General features: G+C 42.1%; 2 protein-coding genes across 2 annotated transcripts; both read right to left on the bottom strand.

The window, feature by feature from the left end:
- Positions 1–592: 592 nt before the first annotated feature.
- On the bottom strand, positions 593–888 carry PHALS_05378 (uncharacterized protein; the record flags this gene model as incomplete). Its single annotated transcript, XM_024722942.1, has 2 exons — positions 593–707; positions 791–888. 2 exons carry the CDS (start codon positions 886–888, stop codon positions 593–595), a joined length of 213 nt encoding a protein of 70 aa, XP_024573968.1.
- Positions 889–7,623: 6,735 nt separating this feature from the next.
- Positions 7,624–8,760, bottom strand: PHALS_05377 (uncharacterized protein; the record flags this gene model as incomplete). The annotated part of the gene is made up of 1 exon (XM_024722941.1): positions 7,624–8,760. One exon carries the CDS (start codon positions 8,758–8,760, stop codon positions 7,624–7,626), a length of 1,137 nt encoding a protein of 378 aa, XP_024573967.1.
- Positions 8,761–14,789: the final 6,029 nt, after the last annotated feature.

The raw sequence follows: 14,789 nt of genomic DNA, 5'->3' as shown, positions 1-14,789 counted from the left end.
GCCCGCGTTTCCTGCGTTCTTGGGCGTCCACCCACTTCTGATTCGCAGGATTCGATAGAAGAAATCTCTTCATGATGCCAAACTAGAGTGCGGACTCCGTGGTGATTTTTTGTTTGATCATTACCCATGTGGTGATTTTTTTGTTAAACAAAAATCACCTTAATGTTAAGAGGTGAACGAAAATCAGAAAAAGGTGATCTTTTTGAGTGGCTTTTATTTTGTGAAGTGCGGTAGGCGGTTAGCCGCAGCTGGAAATGAATAAAAATAGTTTTGGATTTGAACAGGTATCGGATTGCGATTCGCTACACTCGTATTGGTTTCAGTAAGAAACGAAAGGTCGGTGACCTAGATTATGCTTCCTTAAGCGCTAAGGAACGGCAGCCCCGCTGCTGATTGTGTGTCGAATGTAACTGTAACTTGCATGTTACAGAGAATGATGGTCGCCGAAAGTTTGCAACTAGTTAACAAATTTGTCAAGGCTCTAGAATAGACTCTCGTACCAGGCCATGTAGACTTATTAGCTAGAAGACTTTTAACTCAATAGACCGCTTTATATTTTGCTCTGTAAAGCACAAGTGCTTTGATCTACCATTTATGGTGGAACTGACCCTAGCCAGGATACCAGCTGCCCCATTTCCAGAATCGATAACGGCTGTAATATTGATGATATAAAGTGCGATAAGCTTTCGTGTACACCCGAATTTATTCTGTGAAACAGTACATATCAAATTATGAACAGTGAAAATCGCATTAGATGTAGAGCTTGCATAAAGAGTTTGTTAACATATACTTCTTCGAGTGCGCTAGATGCTGCTGATCATCGCTGCGATATTTGTGGTTAAGCTGGTGGTGCTCCAAATGTACAAGCCTTGCGTCCTTACATATCATATAGCCGGGAGATTCAAAGAGTCGAGCTCACACAAGAGCCAACACCTACAGATATCTCGCGGAAATTGTCAGGTCCAAGTAGGCACCGAGTTATATTGAGGTCAAGGAAATGTGATTAGCGCTTAAGAGCACGACGCCATAGAATGCGAACGCGCTACATATTGGCTAGGATGGATGATCAAGGATGGTTATCTATCGCAAGTTCCATCTCAATCACTATGCGCGTACCATATTTCTCCTTCATGCTGCAACTTCTTGCTACTATGCTTCTAATCGTCGACGTTTTGCAGCGCTTTCCACCTCGACTTAAACTCTTCAAAGTAATAAACGGATGCAACCGATCGCCAATAAATACGCAAGATTCCCAAGCACCAAAAAGAAATGATCGGTGACGAAGAGATGGTGGCGTTTCGTAAAGGTCTGTCTCCAATCAGCGACCCACTTCTCCGATTCAGCTTGTCGACCAGATCAATGAAAAGGGATACCGAGCTGTCACATCTCCCAATATTTCTGGCCAGCAACAAACAATTACTTCAGTACATCCCTCGCAGCTCCAAGATCGTATTATCAATGAGAAACACAACGAGCGATTAATAATTTTTTGGACTGTTTAATCGCTAATACTCGCTTGGTGAAACAGAGCATTGATACCATGTTGCCCGCCTCAGCCTAAAAATCCTTGTCGAAGCCTTATGTTCGCAAGTTGCCCCCCCCAGCCAAAACCACATTTATATTGAAACAGCTCTTCTTCCCGCTCTAACGCTCAAAGATTAAAGAGCAAAATCAAAAAAGATGTCTCCTTTAATAAGTGGTAATACAGCTGGATTAAATGTACCAAACTTATTGAATCAATACAATACAGTCGTGTCTAAACTACCATTTTGCCTACTGTGACCCAATACTCCAGGAGTCCATCACTTCTACTCAATTGCGTTTGTCAAATTTAATGCATACAAAGCACAGTCAACCCGTTTGAAAGCCATCATAGTTGCCAAATGCCACATTTTTACGAGGGGTGATAATACTGGGCTTTTATAACAAGCTTAATCAGAGCTAAGTGTTCCGTTTTCTGCAAACAACGCGCTTCACTATTCAATTGCCGTTGATACTTAGTAATGCGAAATCCCTGATCAAGTTACTGGTATGGCTATGTTCTATTCCAGATGATTTTCAATTAATCACAGCTGAGCCTTTTGCAAACTTGACTTTTCTCAATCTTGCTCGTGACTAGGTAGTTTCGACGCTTCGTTTTGTTCTAGACGATGAAGAGATTTAATGTGTCATGTCATATTTTGACAAACTTGTTTTTAGATTGCTCACTTGTAAAAAGGAAACCTCGTCAAGTTTTGGTTGAGATGTCTGCATGCTAGTATTGCTGCTCAGAATACGAACGATAATAGTGTCTGTTGTTTTTAAAACGTAACCATCAACTCTTCAAGAGCTCAATAAAGCAAGACCACCACTGAAGCTATAACAAACAAATTTACACTGGCAGAACGGAAATTTTAAGCAAAGCATTGAAAGAACTGTGAGCACCTAATATTCATAGAGACTTAATCAATATTCGTTTCGTCGACACATTATACACGATAGTTCAAAACTGCAACTTTGCTGAAGAAGGATGGGTAGGCATTTGGATTCGACCAATATTTTAATGGCCTAGACGACGATAATTTCTAAGTTCAAAATCATTTGCCATACTTAAAATATTTGAGTGAAAAATGAAATTCTGAGATCCAGTGTTTATTATCCTAAACGGTCCCAGTCACTTTTTGAGCAATTCAAGCACACTGCCATTTCCGCATAGATGCGGAGCAACGACAGTGGTATACAACAAATTTTGTGACAACAGCGCATACAATAATGTTCGACGTCACATTACTGTTGTAGATATCAAATTTCTTCTGAATCTTTGCCTCGAACTTCTATCTTGACCAATCTGCAGAACAGTGAGTACGGCATACATCGTGGATTGTTGTTGATTATAACTTCCATTTCCAACCCGCCCAATCATACACACAAATCATTTTCGCAACAAATTTCATCTCAATCACTATGCGGGTACCAGATTTCTCTTTCGTGCTGCATCTTCTTGTTGCTATTGTTATCCTCGTCGAAGTCCTGATAACGCTCTCCACCTCGACCCAACAATTAACAGGATGCAACACATCGCCAACTAAGGATGTAAGATCCAAAAGCACAAATAGAAGTAATTGGTGACGAAGAGAGGGTGGCGTTTAGTAGAGCTCTGTCTTCAACCAGCGACCCACTTCTCCAATTCGCTTTGTCGACTACACCAGTGAATTAGGATATCAGGTTGTCAAGCCTCTTTAGTATCCCTGACCAGCAACAAGCTACCACCCGCGTAGCACCAAGATGGTGATATGTATTCTACATTATTGAAACTCATAGTACTTCAAGAGCACTGGCAACAAGCAGATAGTGTTTTGGACTCTGTAAGCGCTCGAAGGCACGGAGAAAACATATTGGGAGGCTCTTTCCAGAAATCAAGCTCATGTCGGGTTCGCATCATTGGATAACTCTCCTCTCCATTTTAGAGCTTTGAAAAGATAAATGCGACATTGAATCAGAGTTGCCATTTAAAAACTTCACTTCCGGATATTAATTTTATCTGGACTTGATCGCAATGAGGTGGAACTAGTAATAATAAAAGCACACTTCGAAGGATTGATGGTATGGAACCTTATGAATTAATACGACACACGTGCCCATAAATGACATTTGAGTATTTTGACCGGATTCTTCAAAAGCACATTTCTTTCTCCTTAATTGCGTACCAAACTAGACGTCCGTGTTGCCAAAATAATTGCATACAGGGCACAAGTTGACCCTCCTCGACTCCGTTTAGGTTCTGAAATGCCGGTTGATGGGAGGAAGTATCTATTGACAGAGTGGGTCAAGCGTCCCTACACTCCAGAGCGTCTGATACGAGCGATAGAAGTGAAAACTCCTCAGATCAGAGGTACGTATTCCGACGCGCTTCACTAGTCAAACGCCGTCGATATACAGCAATACGAAATAGATGATCAAGATGCTGGTCTGGATTTTTCTACTCCAGATGATTCACGATTCATCGCAGCTGAGCCTTTTACAAACTTGATCTTGCCTCCTCGTTTTTGTGAAAGATAAATCTTATGTGTCATGACATATTTTGGACAACTTGACTCACCAAAATATGATAACGCTCAGCTCAGAGAATATAAAAATACTTACAGTCTCGTTCTCACATCACTATCTGACTGATTTACCAAGCAAAACCTTGTGAAATTTACGTAGCACGACTTCATCTCTGTATCCCATGCGTACTGATCAAAAATAGTAAGCTTGCCTATTTCCGTGCACTTAAAAATCTTTTTTTTTAATACAATGTAGTATTTGGTGCCAAAAAGAATAACGTTTAAAAAAGCATTTGCACGTCACAGCAAAGATTAAAATTAGTATGCTCGCTTCATCACTCGTCTAGCTAAATCCGCTGTTAGACTGGTGTGTCCAGTTGAAGGTGATATTCCAGGCCACAGATTCTAGTAAAGAGGTGGTGGAATTCGACGTTCTTGGTCCAGGTGTTGATAGTTGCGTTGCATCAAGTTCGATGGCTACAGTAGCTCTGACTTGTTTGTGACCGAGGTCCTTCGGGATTGTACATACCCATAGCACTTCTTGTGTACAAAGGCTACGAGCCATGTACTTCACCTCTGACGATCTTAGCGTCACCATTCGCTAATACTTGGACTTCAAGATCCCTGATGCACCACCAATTAGCACCGTGGTTCCGGACACTAAGCGTTTGTCGTCAATCTTGCTTCCCAATCTGTGTCTAAGCTGCGATGTGCACTTTGCTAGCGCTGTCGTTATAGGTGATCCGCAGTCTCTTGCCGCATTAAGGTAGCAGAGTACCCATATGGCTTCAGTGCTGTTGATCCGAATTCTACTGAAACCGAGAACGCTATGTAACCACACACGCGATATCAGGACATTTACGCGTTGTATCATTCAGCAAAACACCCAGCCAGCGACCTGTACGATTTTGACTGCATCTCCGCCTCGTCACCGTCCGTCGTTGGTAATTGTGTTTTGGATTGCTGTGATCTCACGTCACATAGGCTAAGCACAGTCTTAGCTTTTTATTGGTTGAGCATGCTCACATCGTCGTTCATGAACCCATACTGACTGGTCATCTGTGTGATGCCGTTGCGGTGTAAATTTAAATAAAGTTGGTTGCTCTCAATCCCTTTCTCGTAAATAGTGTTCATCTTGGTGGCAATGATCATGTCAACGACGTACAAGCATACGTGGACGTAGCTGCCATTGTTGCTCTTAGTACATCTGCTCTATGCGCTAGCAGCCTGCCCCACGTCTTGTCCAGACGTTGCGGTATAAGCAATACCTCCACGAAAATTTGCTTCTTAAGATAGCTGTTTAAGAACACTATACCCGCTTTAAACTGTTTCGTTGTGGGTCCATTAGCGAAGATCAATGTCAGCAAAGCTCGGATAAAATTCATGTTTGCGACGGTCGAGTATATCTCAAAACGTCGACACCAAACCTCTGCTAAAACTTTTTGCGACGAGTCAAGCACACCTTGCCCATATATCGTTGCTCCTCGAAAACGTATATCTACATCCGATTGGCCGGACAACAACTTGCTTCAGTACAAGCGTCAACGAGTCATTCTCTGCGTAAGCTTTGAGCTCAGCATTCATCACCGTCACCCACTTAAATGAATATCGTCACTGCGCATCACTTGATGGCATGTTAACGGCGCATTATTCATCTCGTCAACACAAGCAACATAATCCAGCAAAGCGCCTGCAAAAGTCTTACCTTGTCGATTTGGCTCGTTTCAGACTTAATGAGGTTCCACTCTTTTTCACCTCCAAACTAATCTCAAGAAGAAACACAGACTCTTTCAGTCTGTCTTGTCCGACCAGTCTCCGCATGGGAAACAACCTTGTCTTTGTTCATATCTTGTGGTTTAGAGTGGTAAGCTGTCAAAGTGATGGTTGTTGTTGCTCAGACAAGGAGGCGATGGCAGCTTATGCAGTGCGACCACTTGCTCTGACTCAGTCTCAACTCATTTCATGAAGTATCGAGATCCTTGCTTTCGACGTTTTCCATGTGTTCGTCTGTAGCAGGTCGCTTTCGGCCACTGATCTTGATGTCCGTGTCAGTATCATGATTGGTCACAAAGATGATCGTCTAATGATGTGGTAAAGTTGGGCTGTAGATGCTGCCCACTAAACGCTAATCGAGCTGTACCAACCGCGTCACCAAGTTGTTGAAATGCTCCATGTCAAAAACGCGCTACCCTTAGGTAACTTCTGCATATCCGAGCAACATACACCGGAAACACTTATAATCGAGTTTTGTCTCTTTGCGTTATCAACATGCGTGTATCCTTATAATCCGAACACGCGTGGATGTCCCAGCTCTGGTTCTGGCTTTTGCCTGAAGGTCAGCTCATGGGGTATGAAGTCCAAGTTCGCCATGTCATTCGAGCAATTGATGATGTATACCGCCGTGCTGACTGCTTCCGCCCGCTTATTAGAAAATATGCCACTGTAGAGCAGCATACTTCACACTTTTCCGATGAGCTCATCTGTTCTGCCAATCCGTCCTGTTAAGGACTGTACACTACTGTGCGCTGATTGCCTTTGCACAGGTCTCGGCAACCATCCTGTTCATAAACTCCAACCAATAGGCATTTTTGACGTCTTCCCGAACGGTTTTGTAAAATTCTTTCAGTTTACTGATTTCCTAACACTAGGCCTTTGCCAAGTACACCACCACAGAGCGTATATATAATTTACGAACGCTAGCACAAACCGTGCGCCACCCCTTGAAACCATTTTCATCTGCCCATACATTCGTGTGATCGGTCTGGAGTACACGTGGGTCTTCTTAAGCAATCGAGCCTAGAACGATTCACCGTCTGTTTGCTTGTCTTGCATCCATCGCATAGCTATTCCTCGAAATGGTAGATAACAGTAAGATTGTTAATTGTGATTTGACATTATATGAACTCTGGTTGCAGCAATACACACCAGCATACCCAACAAGTGTCGACATCTTTCACATCGGTTGCTGTCACGCATACATCATCACGTAACAGCTGCACAGAGACGATGGATAGCATCATGGCGTAAGGAGCATCAGCTTATGTGCTCAATCACATTGTAAAGCTGGAAATCGTGGCATAATTGATGAAGGAATAGATTTGATTTGTTGCCCGATATTGGCAAAGATACCAATACAATCTCGATTGTGTTACGAGGGTTGTGAAGATAGGCTTTTATTATTAGCAGGATTCTAAACAATACATAGCTTCAAAAACATAAGGAACATCCACACATCCAGTGAGCGGGTATTTCGGTTTCTGCACGTGAAGTGGATTTGGAGATTCATACGTTTGTTCTATGTTGATCCTCAAACCCATATCACACCCCAAAAATCCATCGGAAGTCCTGTGAACGCGCATCATACTGAGGCGTATGATCACACGAACATTAATTTTTATCCATAAGCCTTAAAGCATCTCAAAAGAGCACCATCACACATGTCCACTGGTACCATTCCTTTAACAAATAACAGCGATGTCTAGGGCACGAATCATTCTTGTAACCTTACTCTAAATCAAGTTTACGTGCAAAATTTATTTTCGATAAGGATTTAAGACAATGATAATATCGACAAGGTAATTCGTAGCATTATGCTTGATTAGTTTATGAGTTTGTCATAAGAGGACAAAACTTTCAGCATCTTCAATTTACTCCACCCTGCTTGTTCCAGTGCATTGATCACATTAATGCGAGAAATTCCAAACCGTTCCCAATTGGCCAACAGGTTTATGATACCGGCATTATCAATCTTTTTGTCTTTCACAAGCTCAATTTCTTGAGCATTGATTTGTGCGAAACCACGGTCGTTCCTGTTAATGAGCTTGTTGTAAGTTGTCATGACGAGCGGCAATTCATTTTTATCTAGTCCAGCGCGACGAAGTGCTGTTTCCACCTGTTCTTGGGTAAAGTGACGAATAATCCAGTTTGTAAAGAGTTGCTTCCAGTTTGACGCGATGAAAGGTGGGTCTGAAGTCTGGTCTCCACTGTTTGCATGACCAGCAAGTTTTTTAGCAGCACTTATGTCGTAGCTTGTGATAACGCTAGACAACTCTCGTGCGTGAGTTTCGCCCGGAAGGGACAAAGTCGCCTTTGGTTCGGCTTTCGTAGTTGACACGAGATTGTCATAGATGCCCACAACTTCTGCGATGTCTTCTTCGTTTATACCAGCATATTCAAGGGTTAATTGCACTCGCTCTCTAGAGTAGTTGCGCTTAACCCAATTTTTCAGAAGATACGTCCATTCGGCTGTGAAGGAAGCTAAATCAAACGGACCCAGGCGCAGCTCTAGCCTCTGTATATTGATTGCGCTAATGATCAATTCGGCGGCACGAATGTCTTCTGAAATGATAAAATTATAGGGAAGTGATGCGGCATCAAAGTCGGGGGGCAAGATTCTTAGCTTTGACTCCATCTTCGTTATATACCAGAGTTTGTCGTATTTAGCCAAAACATAAGACACATCTTCGTCGCGGTAGTTAGCGTCACGCAGTATTGCATTTACATGATCGCGAGAAAAGCCCAGTTCAATCCATACTGGCAGACATTCGTCCCAAAAGGCGTCCCAGTCTGCTTTCAATAACTTCTTAACTTTTTTTACGGTTTTAGTCGCTACCTCAGAGAAGTGGGGCAATTTGGCGTTGAGTAGCCCCGGATTGAGCAGGCCCTTCGCTGTGACCTGAACCACGTAGCTTTTCTTAAACCCCTTTGTCCCCGATAATTGCATGCTAGCCTCCATCGAATTAAAAGGGAAGTTCCTTGCTTTAAGCAACTGTATGATATCTTCCGTGGGTAGGTCTGAGGAGTAATGTGGAAATTTGTCTTGAACTTTCATTGCTACGGACGGCAAACTCAGGCGGCTATTTCTGATGCTTGAAACAATCGAATTTGTAGCGCTGGATACCCTCTCTTCGTCACGTATCACTTTTTCATGTGATAGAGCTGCTTGTTTTCGATCGTTACTATCCCCATAATGATCACCATCGTCCACATTTGTAGCGCTGGATGTCAACGCATATGCTGCTGATTCAGCAGCATATGCGTTGACATCCAGCGTTGACAAGTAAAATCACAGCAGCAATAAGGCGCCGCACGAAAGAGGTTTCGATCAGGCTCATATTGAGAAAGTTTTAAGATGCGGTGGAAGCAGGTGCTATGAGAAATGCTGGCGATAGTGATCTGCTGCGGGCAATAAAAATATATATTATCTGCTAATCAGGTTTTTGCATTACTTGTGTGCACAAAAATGATTTTCATCGTTTAAAAATGTAGTGATATTCTCACTCTTCGCTTAAATCGAAGTTACAGAGTATGCAAGACAAAGTAATGGGTAAAGGATGTCATGCCTGGTGAGCGGTGGTGGGCAAATAGCAACATATATCTAAGCCTGATTTTTCCCATAAATTTTTTGAAAGATGTTAATTCCACTAGATTTTAACTAAATGATAGATGCCTTGTCTGTCACGCTACTGGATACAACAAACTGGATTTCTGCCCTGTTTCTTTATAAAAAATGTAACCTACTTGTTGATTGCACGACGTTTCTTCTATGTATATGAGCAGTACTACAATCAAAAGTGATTACTAACACAATCAGAATTGATAAGACTGTCCAAACTTTGGCTTTAAAACTGTTCTCTTATTACAGCACTGCCGTACTCTTCAGGCCTTCCCCAACCTATTGCTTCTAAAACGCATATATCTTGGTAAATTAACGCACAGAATAGATTCTAACCCTGTACGTGCCAACGATGACAATTGCAACGACATTGCCGTGAACTTTGCACAGAAGAGGCTTGACTCTCATGGTCTGTATTGACAAATACTCGGAGTTTGGGATCGTGCGCTCCACACAGGGGCGGAATTGACAGCTTCACACTATTAGTTCGTTCTGCTTTTCTAAGATTAAATATGTTTATAATCGATTCTTTTTAAATTAATACTGCGCTTAACTCGGTGGATTCATAAATATCCCAGTACTGACCATCTAAGAAATACAGTTGTACCAAATATATAAAAGTCAAGATAGTTCAATATTTGCAAATGTGATTATGGTCGTAGTTTACTTGATTGTCGTATTTAATGACTCATATTACAGTCAACATGACAAAAAAAAAGTGAGACGTATATCCGCATGTGCCTAAATAGCAAATGCCGCAAGTTTGGAAAACGACGGTGATCCAGTCTTCGGTATTAAATGATCTTTCGTTCTTACAAGGAAAAAAACGCTAATACATGTAAGCGCAAGACAGTCTTGGTTTTATACGGGAACTAGCGCAAGACAATCTTGGTTTTATACGGGAACTAACTGGTAGAAGCTGAAGAAGCTATTGCAAAGTATCTGGAAAAGTACTTCCTAAAAGAAATTAGAAACGCTACTTTGTGACAGTGCTACTTGATGCCAAATTGTGCTGCCACGACAACAACCCAATAAACTTTATAATAGGATTGAAAAGAAATCACACACTGAGACGCCGGTTAAAACGGGATGGTTCTATACTGCAGAAATAAATAAATATTAGCACGATCTGAGTTTTACGTTTGATAGTCAAAGCTGCACGGACTCGTGCTTATCGTGGTGTTAAGAAAACTATAATAGTTCTTAGAGCTATGAACATGGCGAGTTTTCAGTTCAACTGCATTGTGTTTCAAGTAGCAAATTGTTCTACAGGAAATGCCGTGTCTTGGTAAATTGACAGTGACCAAGAAGCGCAATGCCGAATCTTAGAAAGGCCTTCTCATTTTGGTCTTGTCCCATTGAAGAGTGAATCCACAGTTGCACCGTCGGCAGTGGCTAGGACAAGACGTTTTGGTCGTAATCTACAATATCAAAAGTCACTGTTGATAAGCCGAAAGCAGCTGAGAATAACATACTTCTATTACAAACCACAAATGATATCCGAATTGTCGCTCAATAAACATTATGTATCTCAAATATTTCTATCTTGTCCAACAATCATGGTATGAGCACTTGAATTAGACTCCACTTCGTAGTTGTCCTTAAACGGGAAGCCCACCCGGACCGCCTTATTCATCAATTCAACGTAAACGTATTTCTTTGTGTAGAATCCCTGTAATCCAATGTAATGTACCACTAGTTGTCTGCTTGAAATTTGAGCATCGTGCGCACTTAACTCACCCACATACTCAATGTGTCGTCGTGAAAACACCTGAACAAAACCAATAGCCGTCGCAAGGCTGCGAAGTAGATTGCGAAAACTTGCTGCAGATAGACTGTAATCTGGTGTACAGTAGATCGAAGAAGTGGTAATTTTGTACAAATCCAAGACACAGTCGCCAACGCTTTTTCAAAAGCCAAGCTCGTCTACTCCTTGGAAACATAATGACAAAGGAATTGTAAGAAATTTAATTCACGAAATCTTCGTGCAATATGTTGACCCAAACTTAGAAATTTTCAGAATTGCGAGTTTTGGTGTAAGGCCAGACTTCATAGAATGCGCAATACAGTAGCATACTAACGGCAAAAGATATTACACAGCAAGCAGTTTCGAAAGTTATAGCCAATGACACGATTTTGGATTTACTCTGTCTGGATAAAAGCTTTTGATTATGACAAACAAAACTCTGACTTAAGAGAATTCTGATCTGATTATTACAACAGACGACGTATCAGATCCTGCGGATACCTAGGTAAGTTTACGGTGCCTCCGCAAACGCACGCAAAGCCGTGCGATGAACAATGTGCTAGCAAGGCAGCTGAGCAACAGAAAGCAGCAAATTATGATACTTGTCTTTCTCCCGAGCTTTGCGACGTATCTATGGGTTTTGTGACCCCTCAAATGATGTCAAGTATGACGCGAAAAGTGATACGAACTTAAGCAACGTCACAGAAAATCACGACAACTGTGTGCCATCTGATCATACTTCTATTGATGATCACATTTGAAGAGATGATACCTAAACATTAGAACCAGATATATGACGGAATAAGGCTAGAGCCGTGTAGGTGACTAGCAACACTTTCTACTCGTTTGTAGAGAGAAGTCGCCACCAGACACATTGAAGATTGGCTGTATGGTACCAATCGCATTCTTTAAAGAAGATACACAAGACCAGACAGGATATCGCGAAGTTAGAGTGAGCTTTTGCCATGACCTCACAGTGTAGGCTTTTTGTGATTTCCTTACGTTCAAATCCATTGCATAGACGCGCCAAGTTTATGAACAAGAACAAATTTTTTGATAGCGCAGTTTCACCTCCTTTCAATGAATACAATCGACGTGTGCGATGTTCCTTGAAAAGTACTTGAAGTACAGTCCAAACATGGATGATAAAAGAATGAAATCAGGCCTTTCAGGCAAATTTGCAATTGAATTAAATGGAGTTAATAGTTCCAAGTGAAAAACAATCCAAGGGCTTCTTTCGGTTTTACCAATAAAATCGTGGTTTCCTAATTCATATCAAGTGCTGAAGCGCAGCTTCAATTTTTACAAGATCTTGGAGCATGACCTTCGAAAAGCGAAACTTCACCTTTCGTGAAAAGTGTCCAGAAGAAGGGACTGGCTTACGCCACCTACTTTGAGAGACACGGCCACGTTGGTCACGCCAACAAACCAGACCCCAGGTAAGAACCCGTATTTTATTGCATAAAATGTTTGCAACTTCATATTAGATTTTGCGTATGCATTTAAAAACACCATACTGTACTTTTTTATAAACTGTCACAATCCATCCAGAAGCTACAATGATGTACCGCTAACATAGCCCATTACATCATCCCCTCCTTGAGGTCAGAATTAGTTGAATACTTTTACAGACTTTTTGAGGCAGTCCAATTTTCGATCAACAATAAAGCTATCTAGTGAGCTAGTCAACACTGAAGAAAGTTCTTCCCTTAAACGGCAAAAAAACGATTACCTTTTATTTATGCTCAACCGAAATGGGACACATGGAATGCTGCTTTCGCGGCCGTCAAATTAACAATTATGATGATCCTACTCAACCCATTGTATCTATGGTTGACTCTTGGTGGACATTTATTCGCCTTGAGAACGAGAATAAGATGGGGCGTCTGCCTTTCCAAATCGGCGCTGGCAGGACTCCTGGTCACGACCGAGCTTGGCCAAGCTCTGGATATCTTAAGCAACACTACAAGCAATTCTCGTAACTGCGAACCACGTCGAATCTTTCGAACGTTGAGGCCTGACGATGTTCTCTCGGGTCCGAGTCCGATGGATACCAAATTCTAAAAAAGATTGATGACTTGCGTGCATCTTTCCCAACGACGAGTCGATCAATCCTCGTGTTCGACAATCGTCTCAAGCGCCCAATGACGCTTCTTTTCTTCTCTTGTCTCCACGAGAGTCTAAACGCATAGGTGAGGTTGAGATTGAAAACGATTGAGCGACTCTGCCAGTAGAAGATGGCTCATTGGGGTAAATTGAGGCGTTGCAGCATCGTTTCTCGACGCGTGTAGATCGCTGCGAGAACCACTTAAACCTTGTTACCGAGCACAACTCAAAACCCGACGTTCTGACTGAATTTTCCACCCAATGCTCGGCTTTGGAGTCTTTTTTAGGCAACGCCTTTAATAGGTTCATGATGAAGTTGTTCGACTCCGGAAGGACAAAAATTTGCATGATGTGGCTTACGAACACCTGTTGGGCTCTGTTAAAGAAGCAATCTCTGTTTTTGAGGCACTCCGTGGTGAGTGCCAGTCTCGCCTACAAGCGTTGGAATCAGTAACAGAGCTATTCTTTGATGCTCTCCGACGCATGTACCCCGAGAAGAATCTCCACGGTGTATAGTTTGTTGCTCTTCGTCGACAAATGATGAAGCTTCATGAACAGTTTGATATTTTATTTATTTATGGGTAATGCATATGCATCACCATTGTATTTCAACATCTTGAACGTTTAAACGAATCTTCGCGAAAAAACATTCTGCTTCCCAAGTTGAACACTGCATGTTTAGGCAGATGTGCTAAGTAGTACAAAAATATTGACCTTATATACCTTCTTGTTCTTCCTTTCGCTTTTGTTAGCTTGGACTTTTTGCAGGCGTCCCGAACAAGGTGTAAAACGGCTCACCTCTTCCCAAAAAGTCATGGACGTGCTGCTCCTCACGATTTATCATGTGGTCTAGACGGCACGTTGAGTTAAATTCGCAATTTGCTCTCTGACAGCATTCAGGTCTGACGGTGGCTATATAGACATGATTCCTCCCCACTGAAGGTAGACGTATCACTATTATGTAAACAGGTACTTTAGGATGAATACCATGGTTCACATAAAATGGCGAATGGCCTGTCGAGACATGCGTGGTGTGTACAACGCAAACTCTGCAAGAGAGAGAGAGAGTTTGAGCGACGCGGCTTGAGTACGCAGTACCTCCACAAGAACTTGACTCACATGCTTTATCTGAATGTCCATTTCGGGTTGTGCAACTGTTGACCTAGATTTTGGTGTTCAATCGCTCAAACAGTGCATGCCAAAACTTCGACGTGAAACGGGTGTCACGGTCCAACGCGATCTCAACTGGAAGAACATGCAAGTGGAACAACGTTTACAAAGACCTTGACTGTTTCCAAGGAATGTAACAACGTTTAAAAAGACCTTAGCTGTTTTCTCGGCATAGATCTTATCCAGAACAGACGCAAGATGAATTTCGCTAACACAGGTATCCACCGTGTCCATGCGCATCATGCGGAAGTCAGGATATGAGGTCCATACTCACAGAATTCCCGCTATCTGTCGCCAATGTCAGCGATCAAAATGGGGCGTAAGTAGTTTCACTCGCTGGCTAATC

Source organism: Plasmopara halstedii (genome assembly GCF_900000015.1).
Source record: "Plasmopara halstedii genome assembly, contig: Scaffold_289, whole genome shotgun sequence".
NCBI lineage: Eukaryota > Oomycota > Peronosporomycetes > Peronosporales > Peronosporaceae > Plasmopara > Plasmopara halstedii.
The sequence above is the reverse complement of the archived record's forward strand: the minus strand, read 5'-3'. Positions and strand labels throughout refer to the sequence as shown.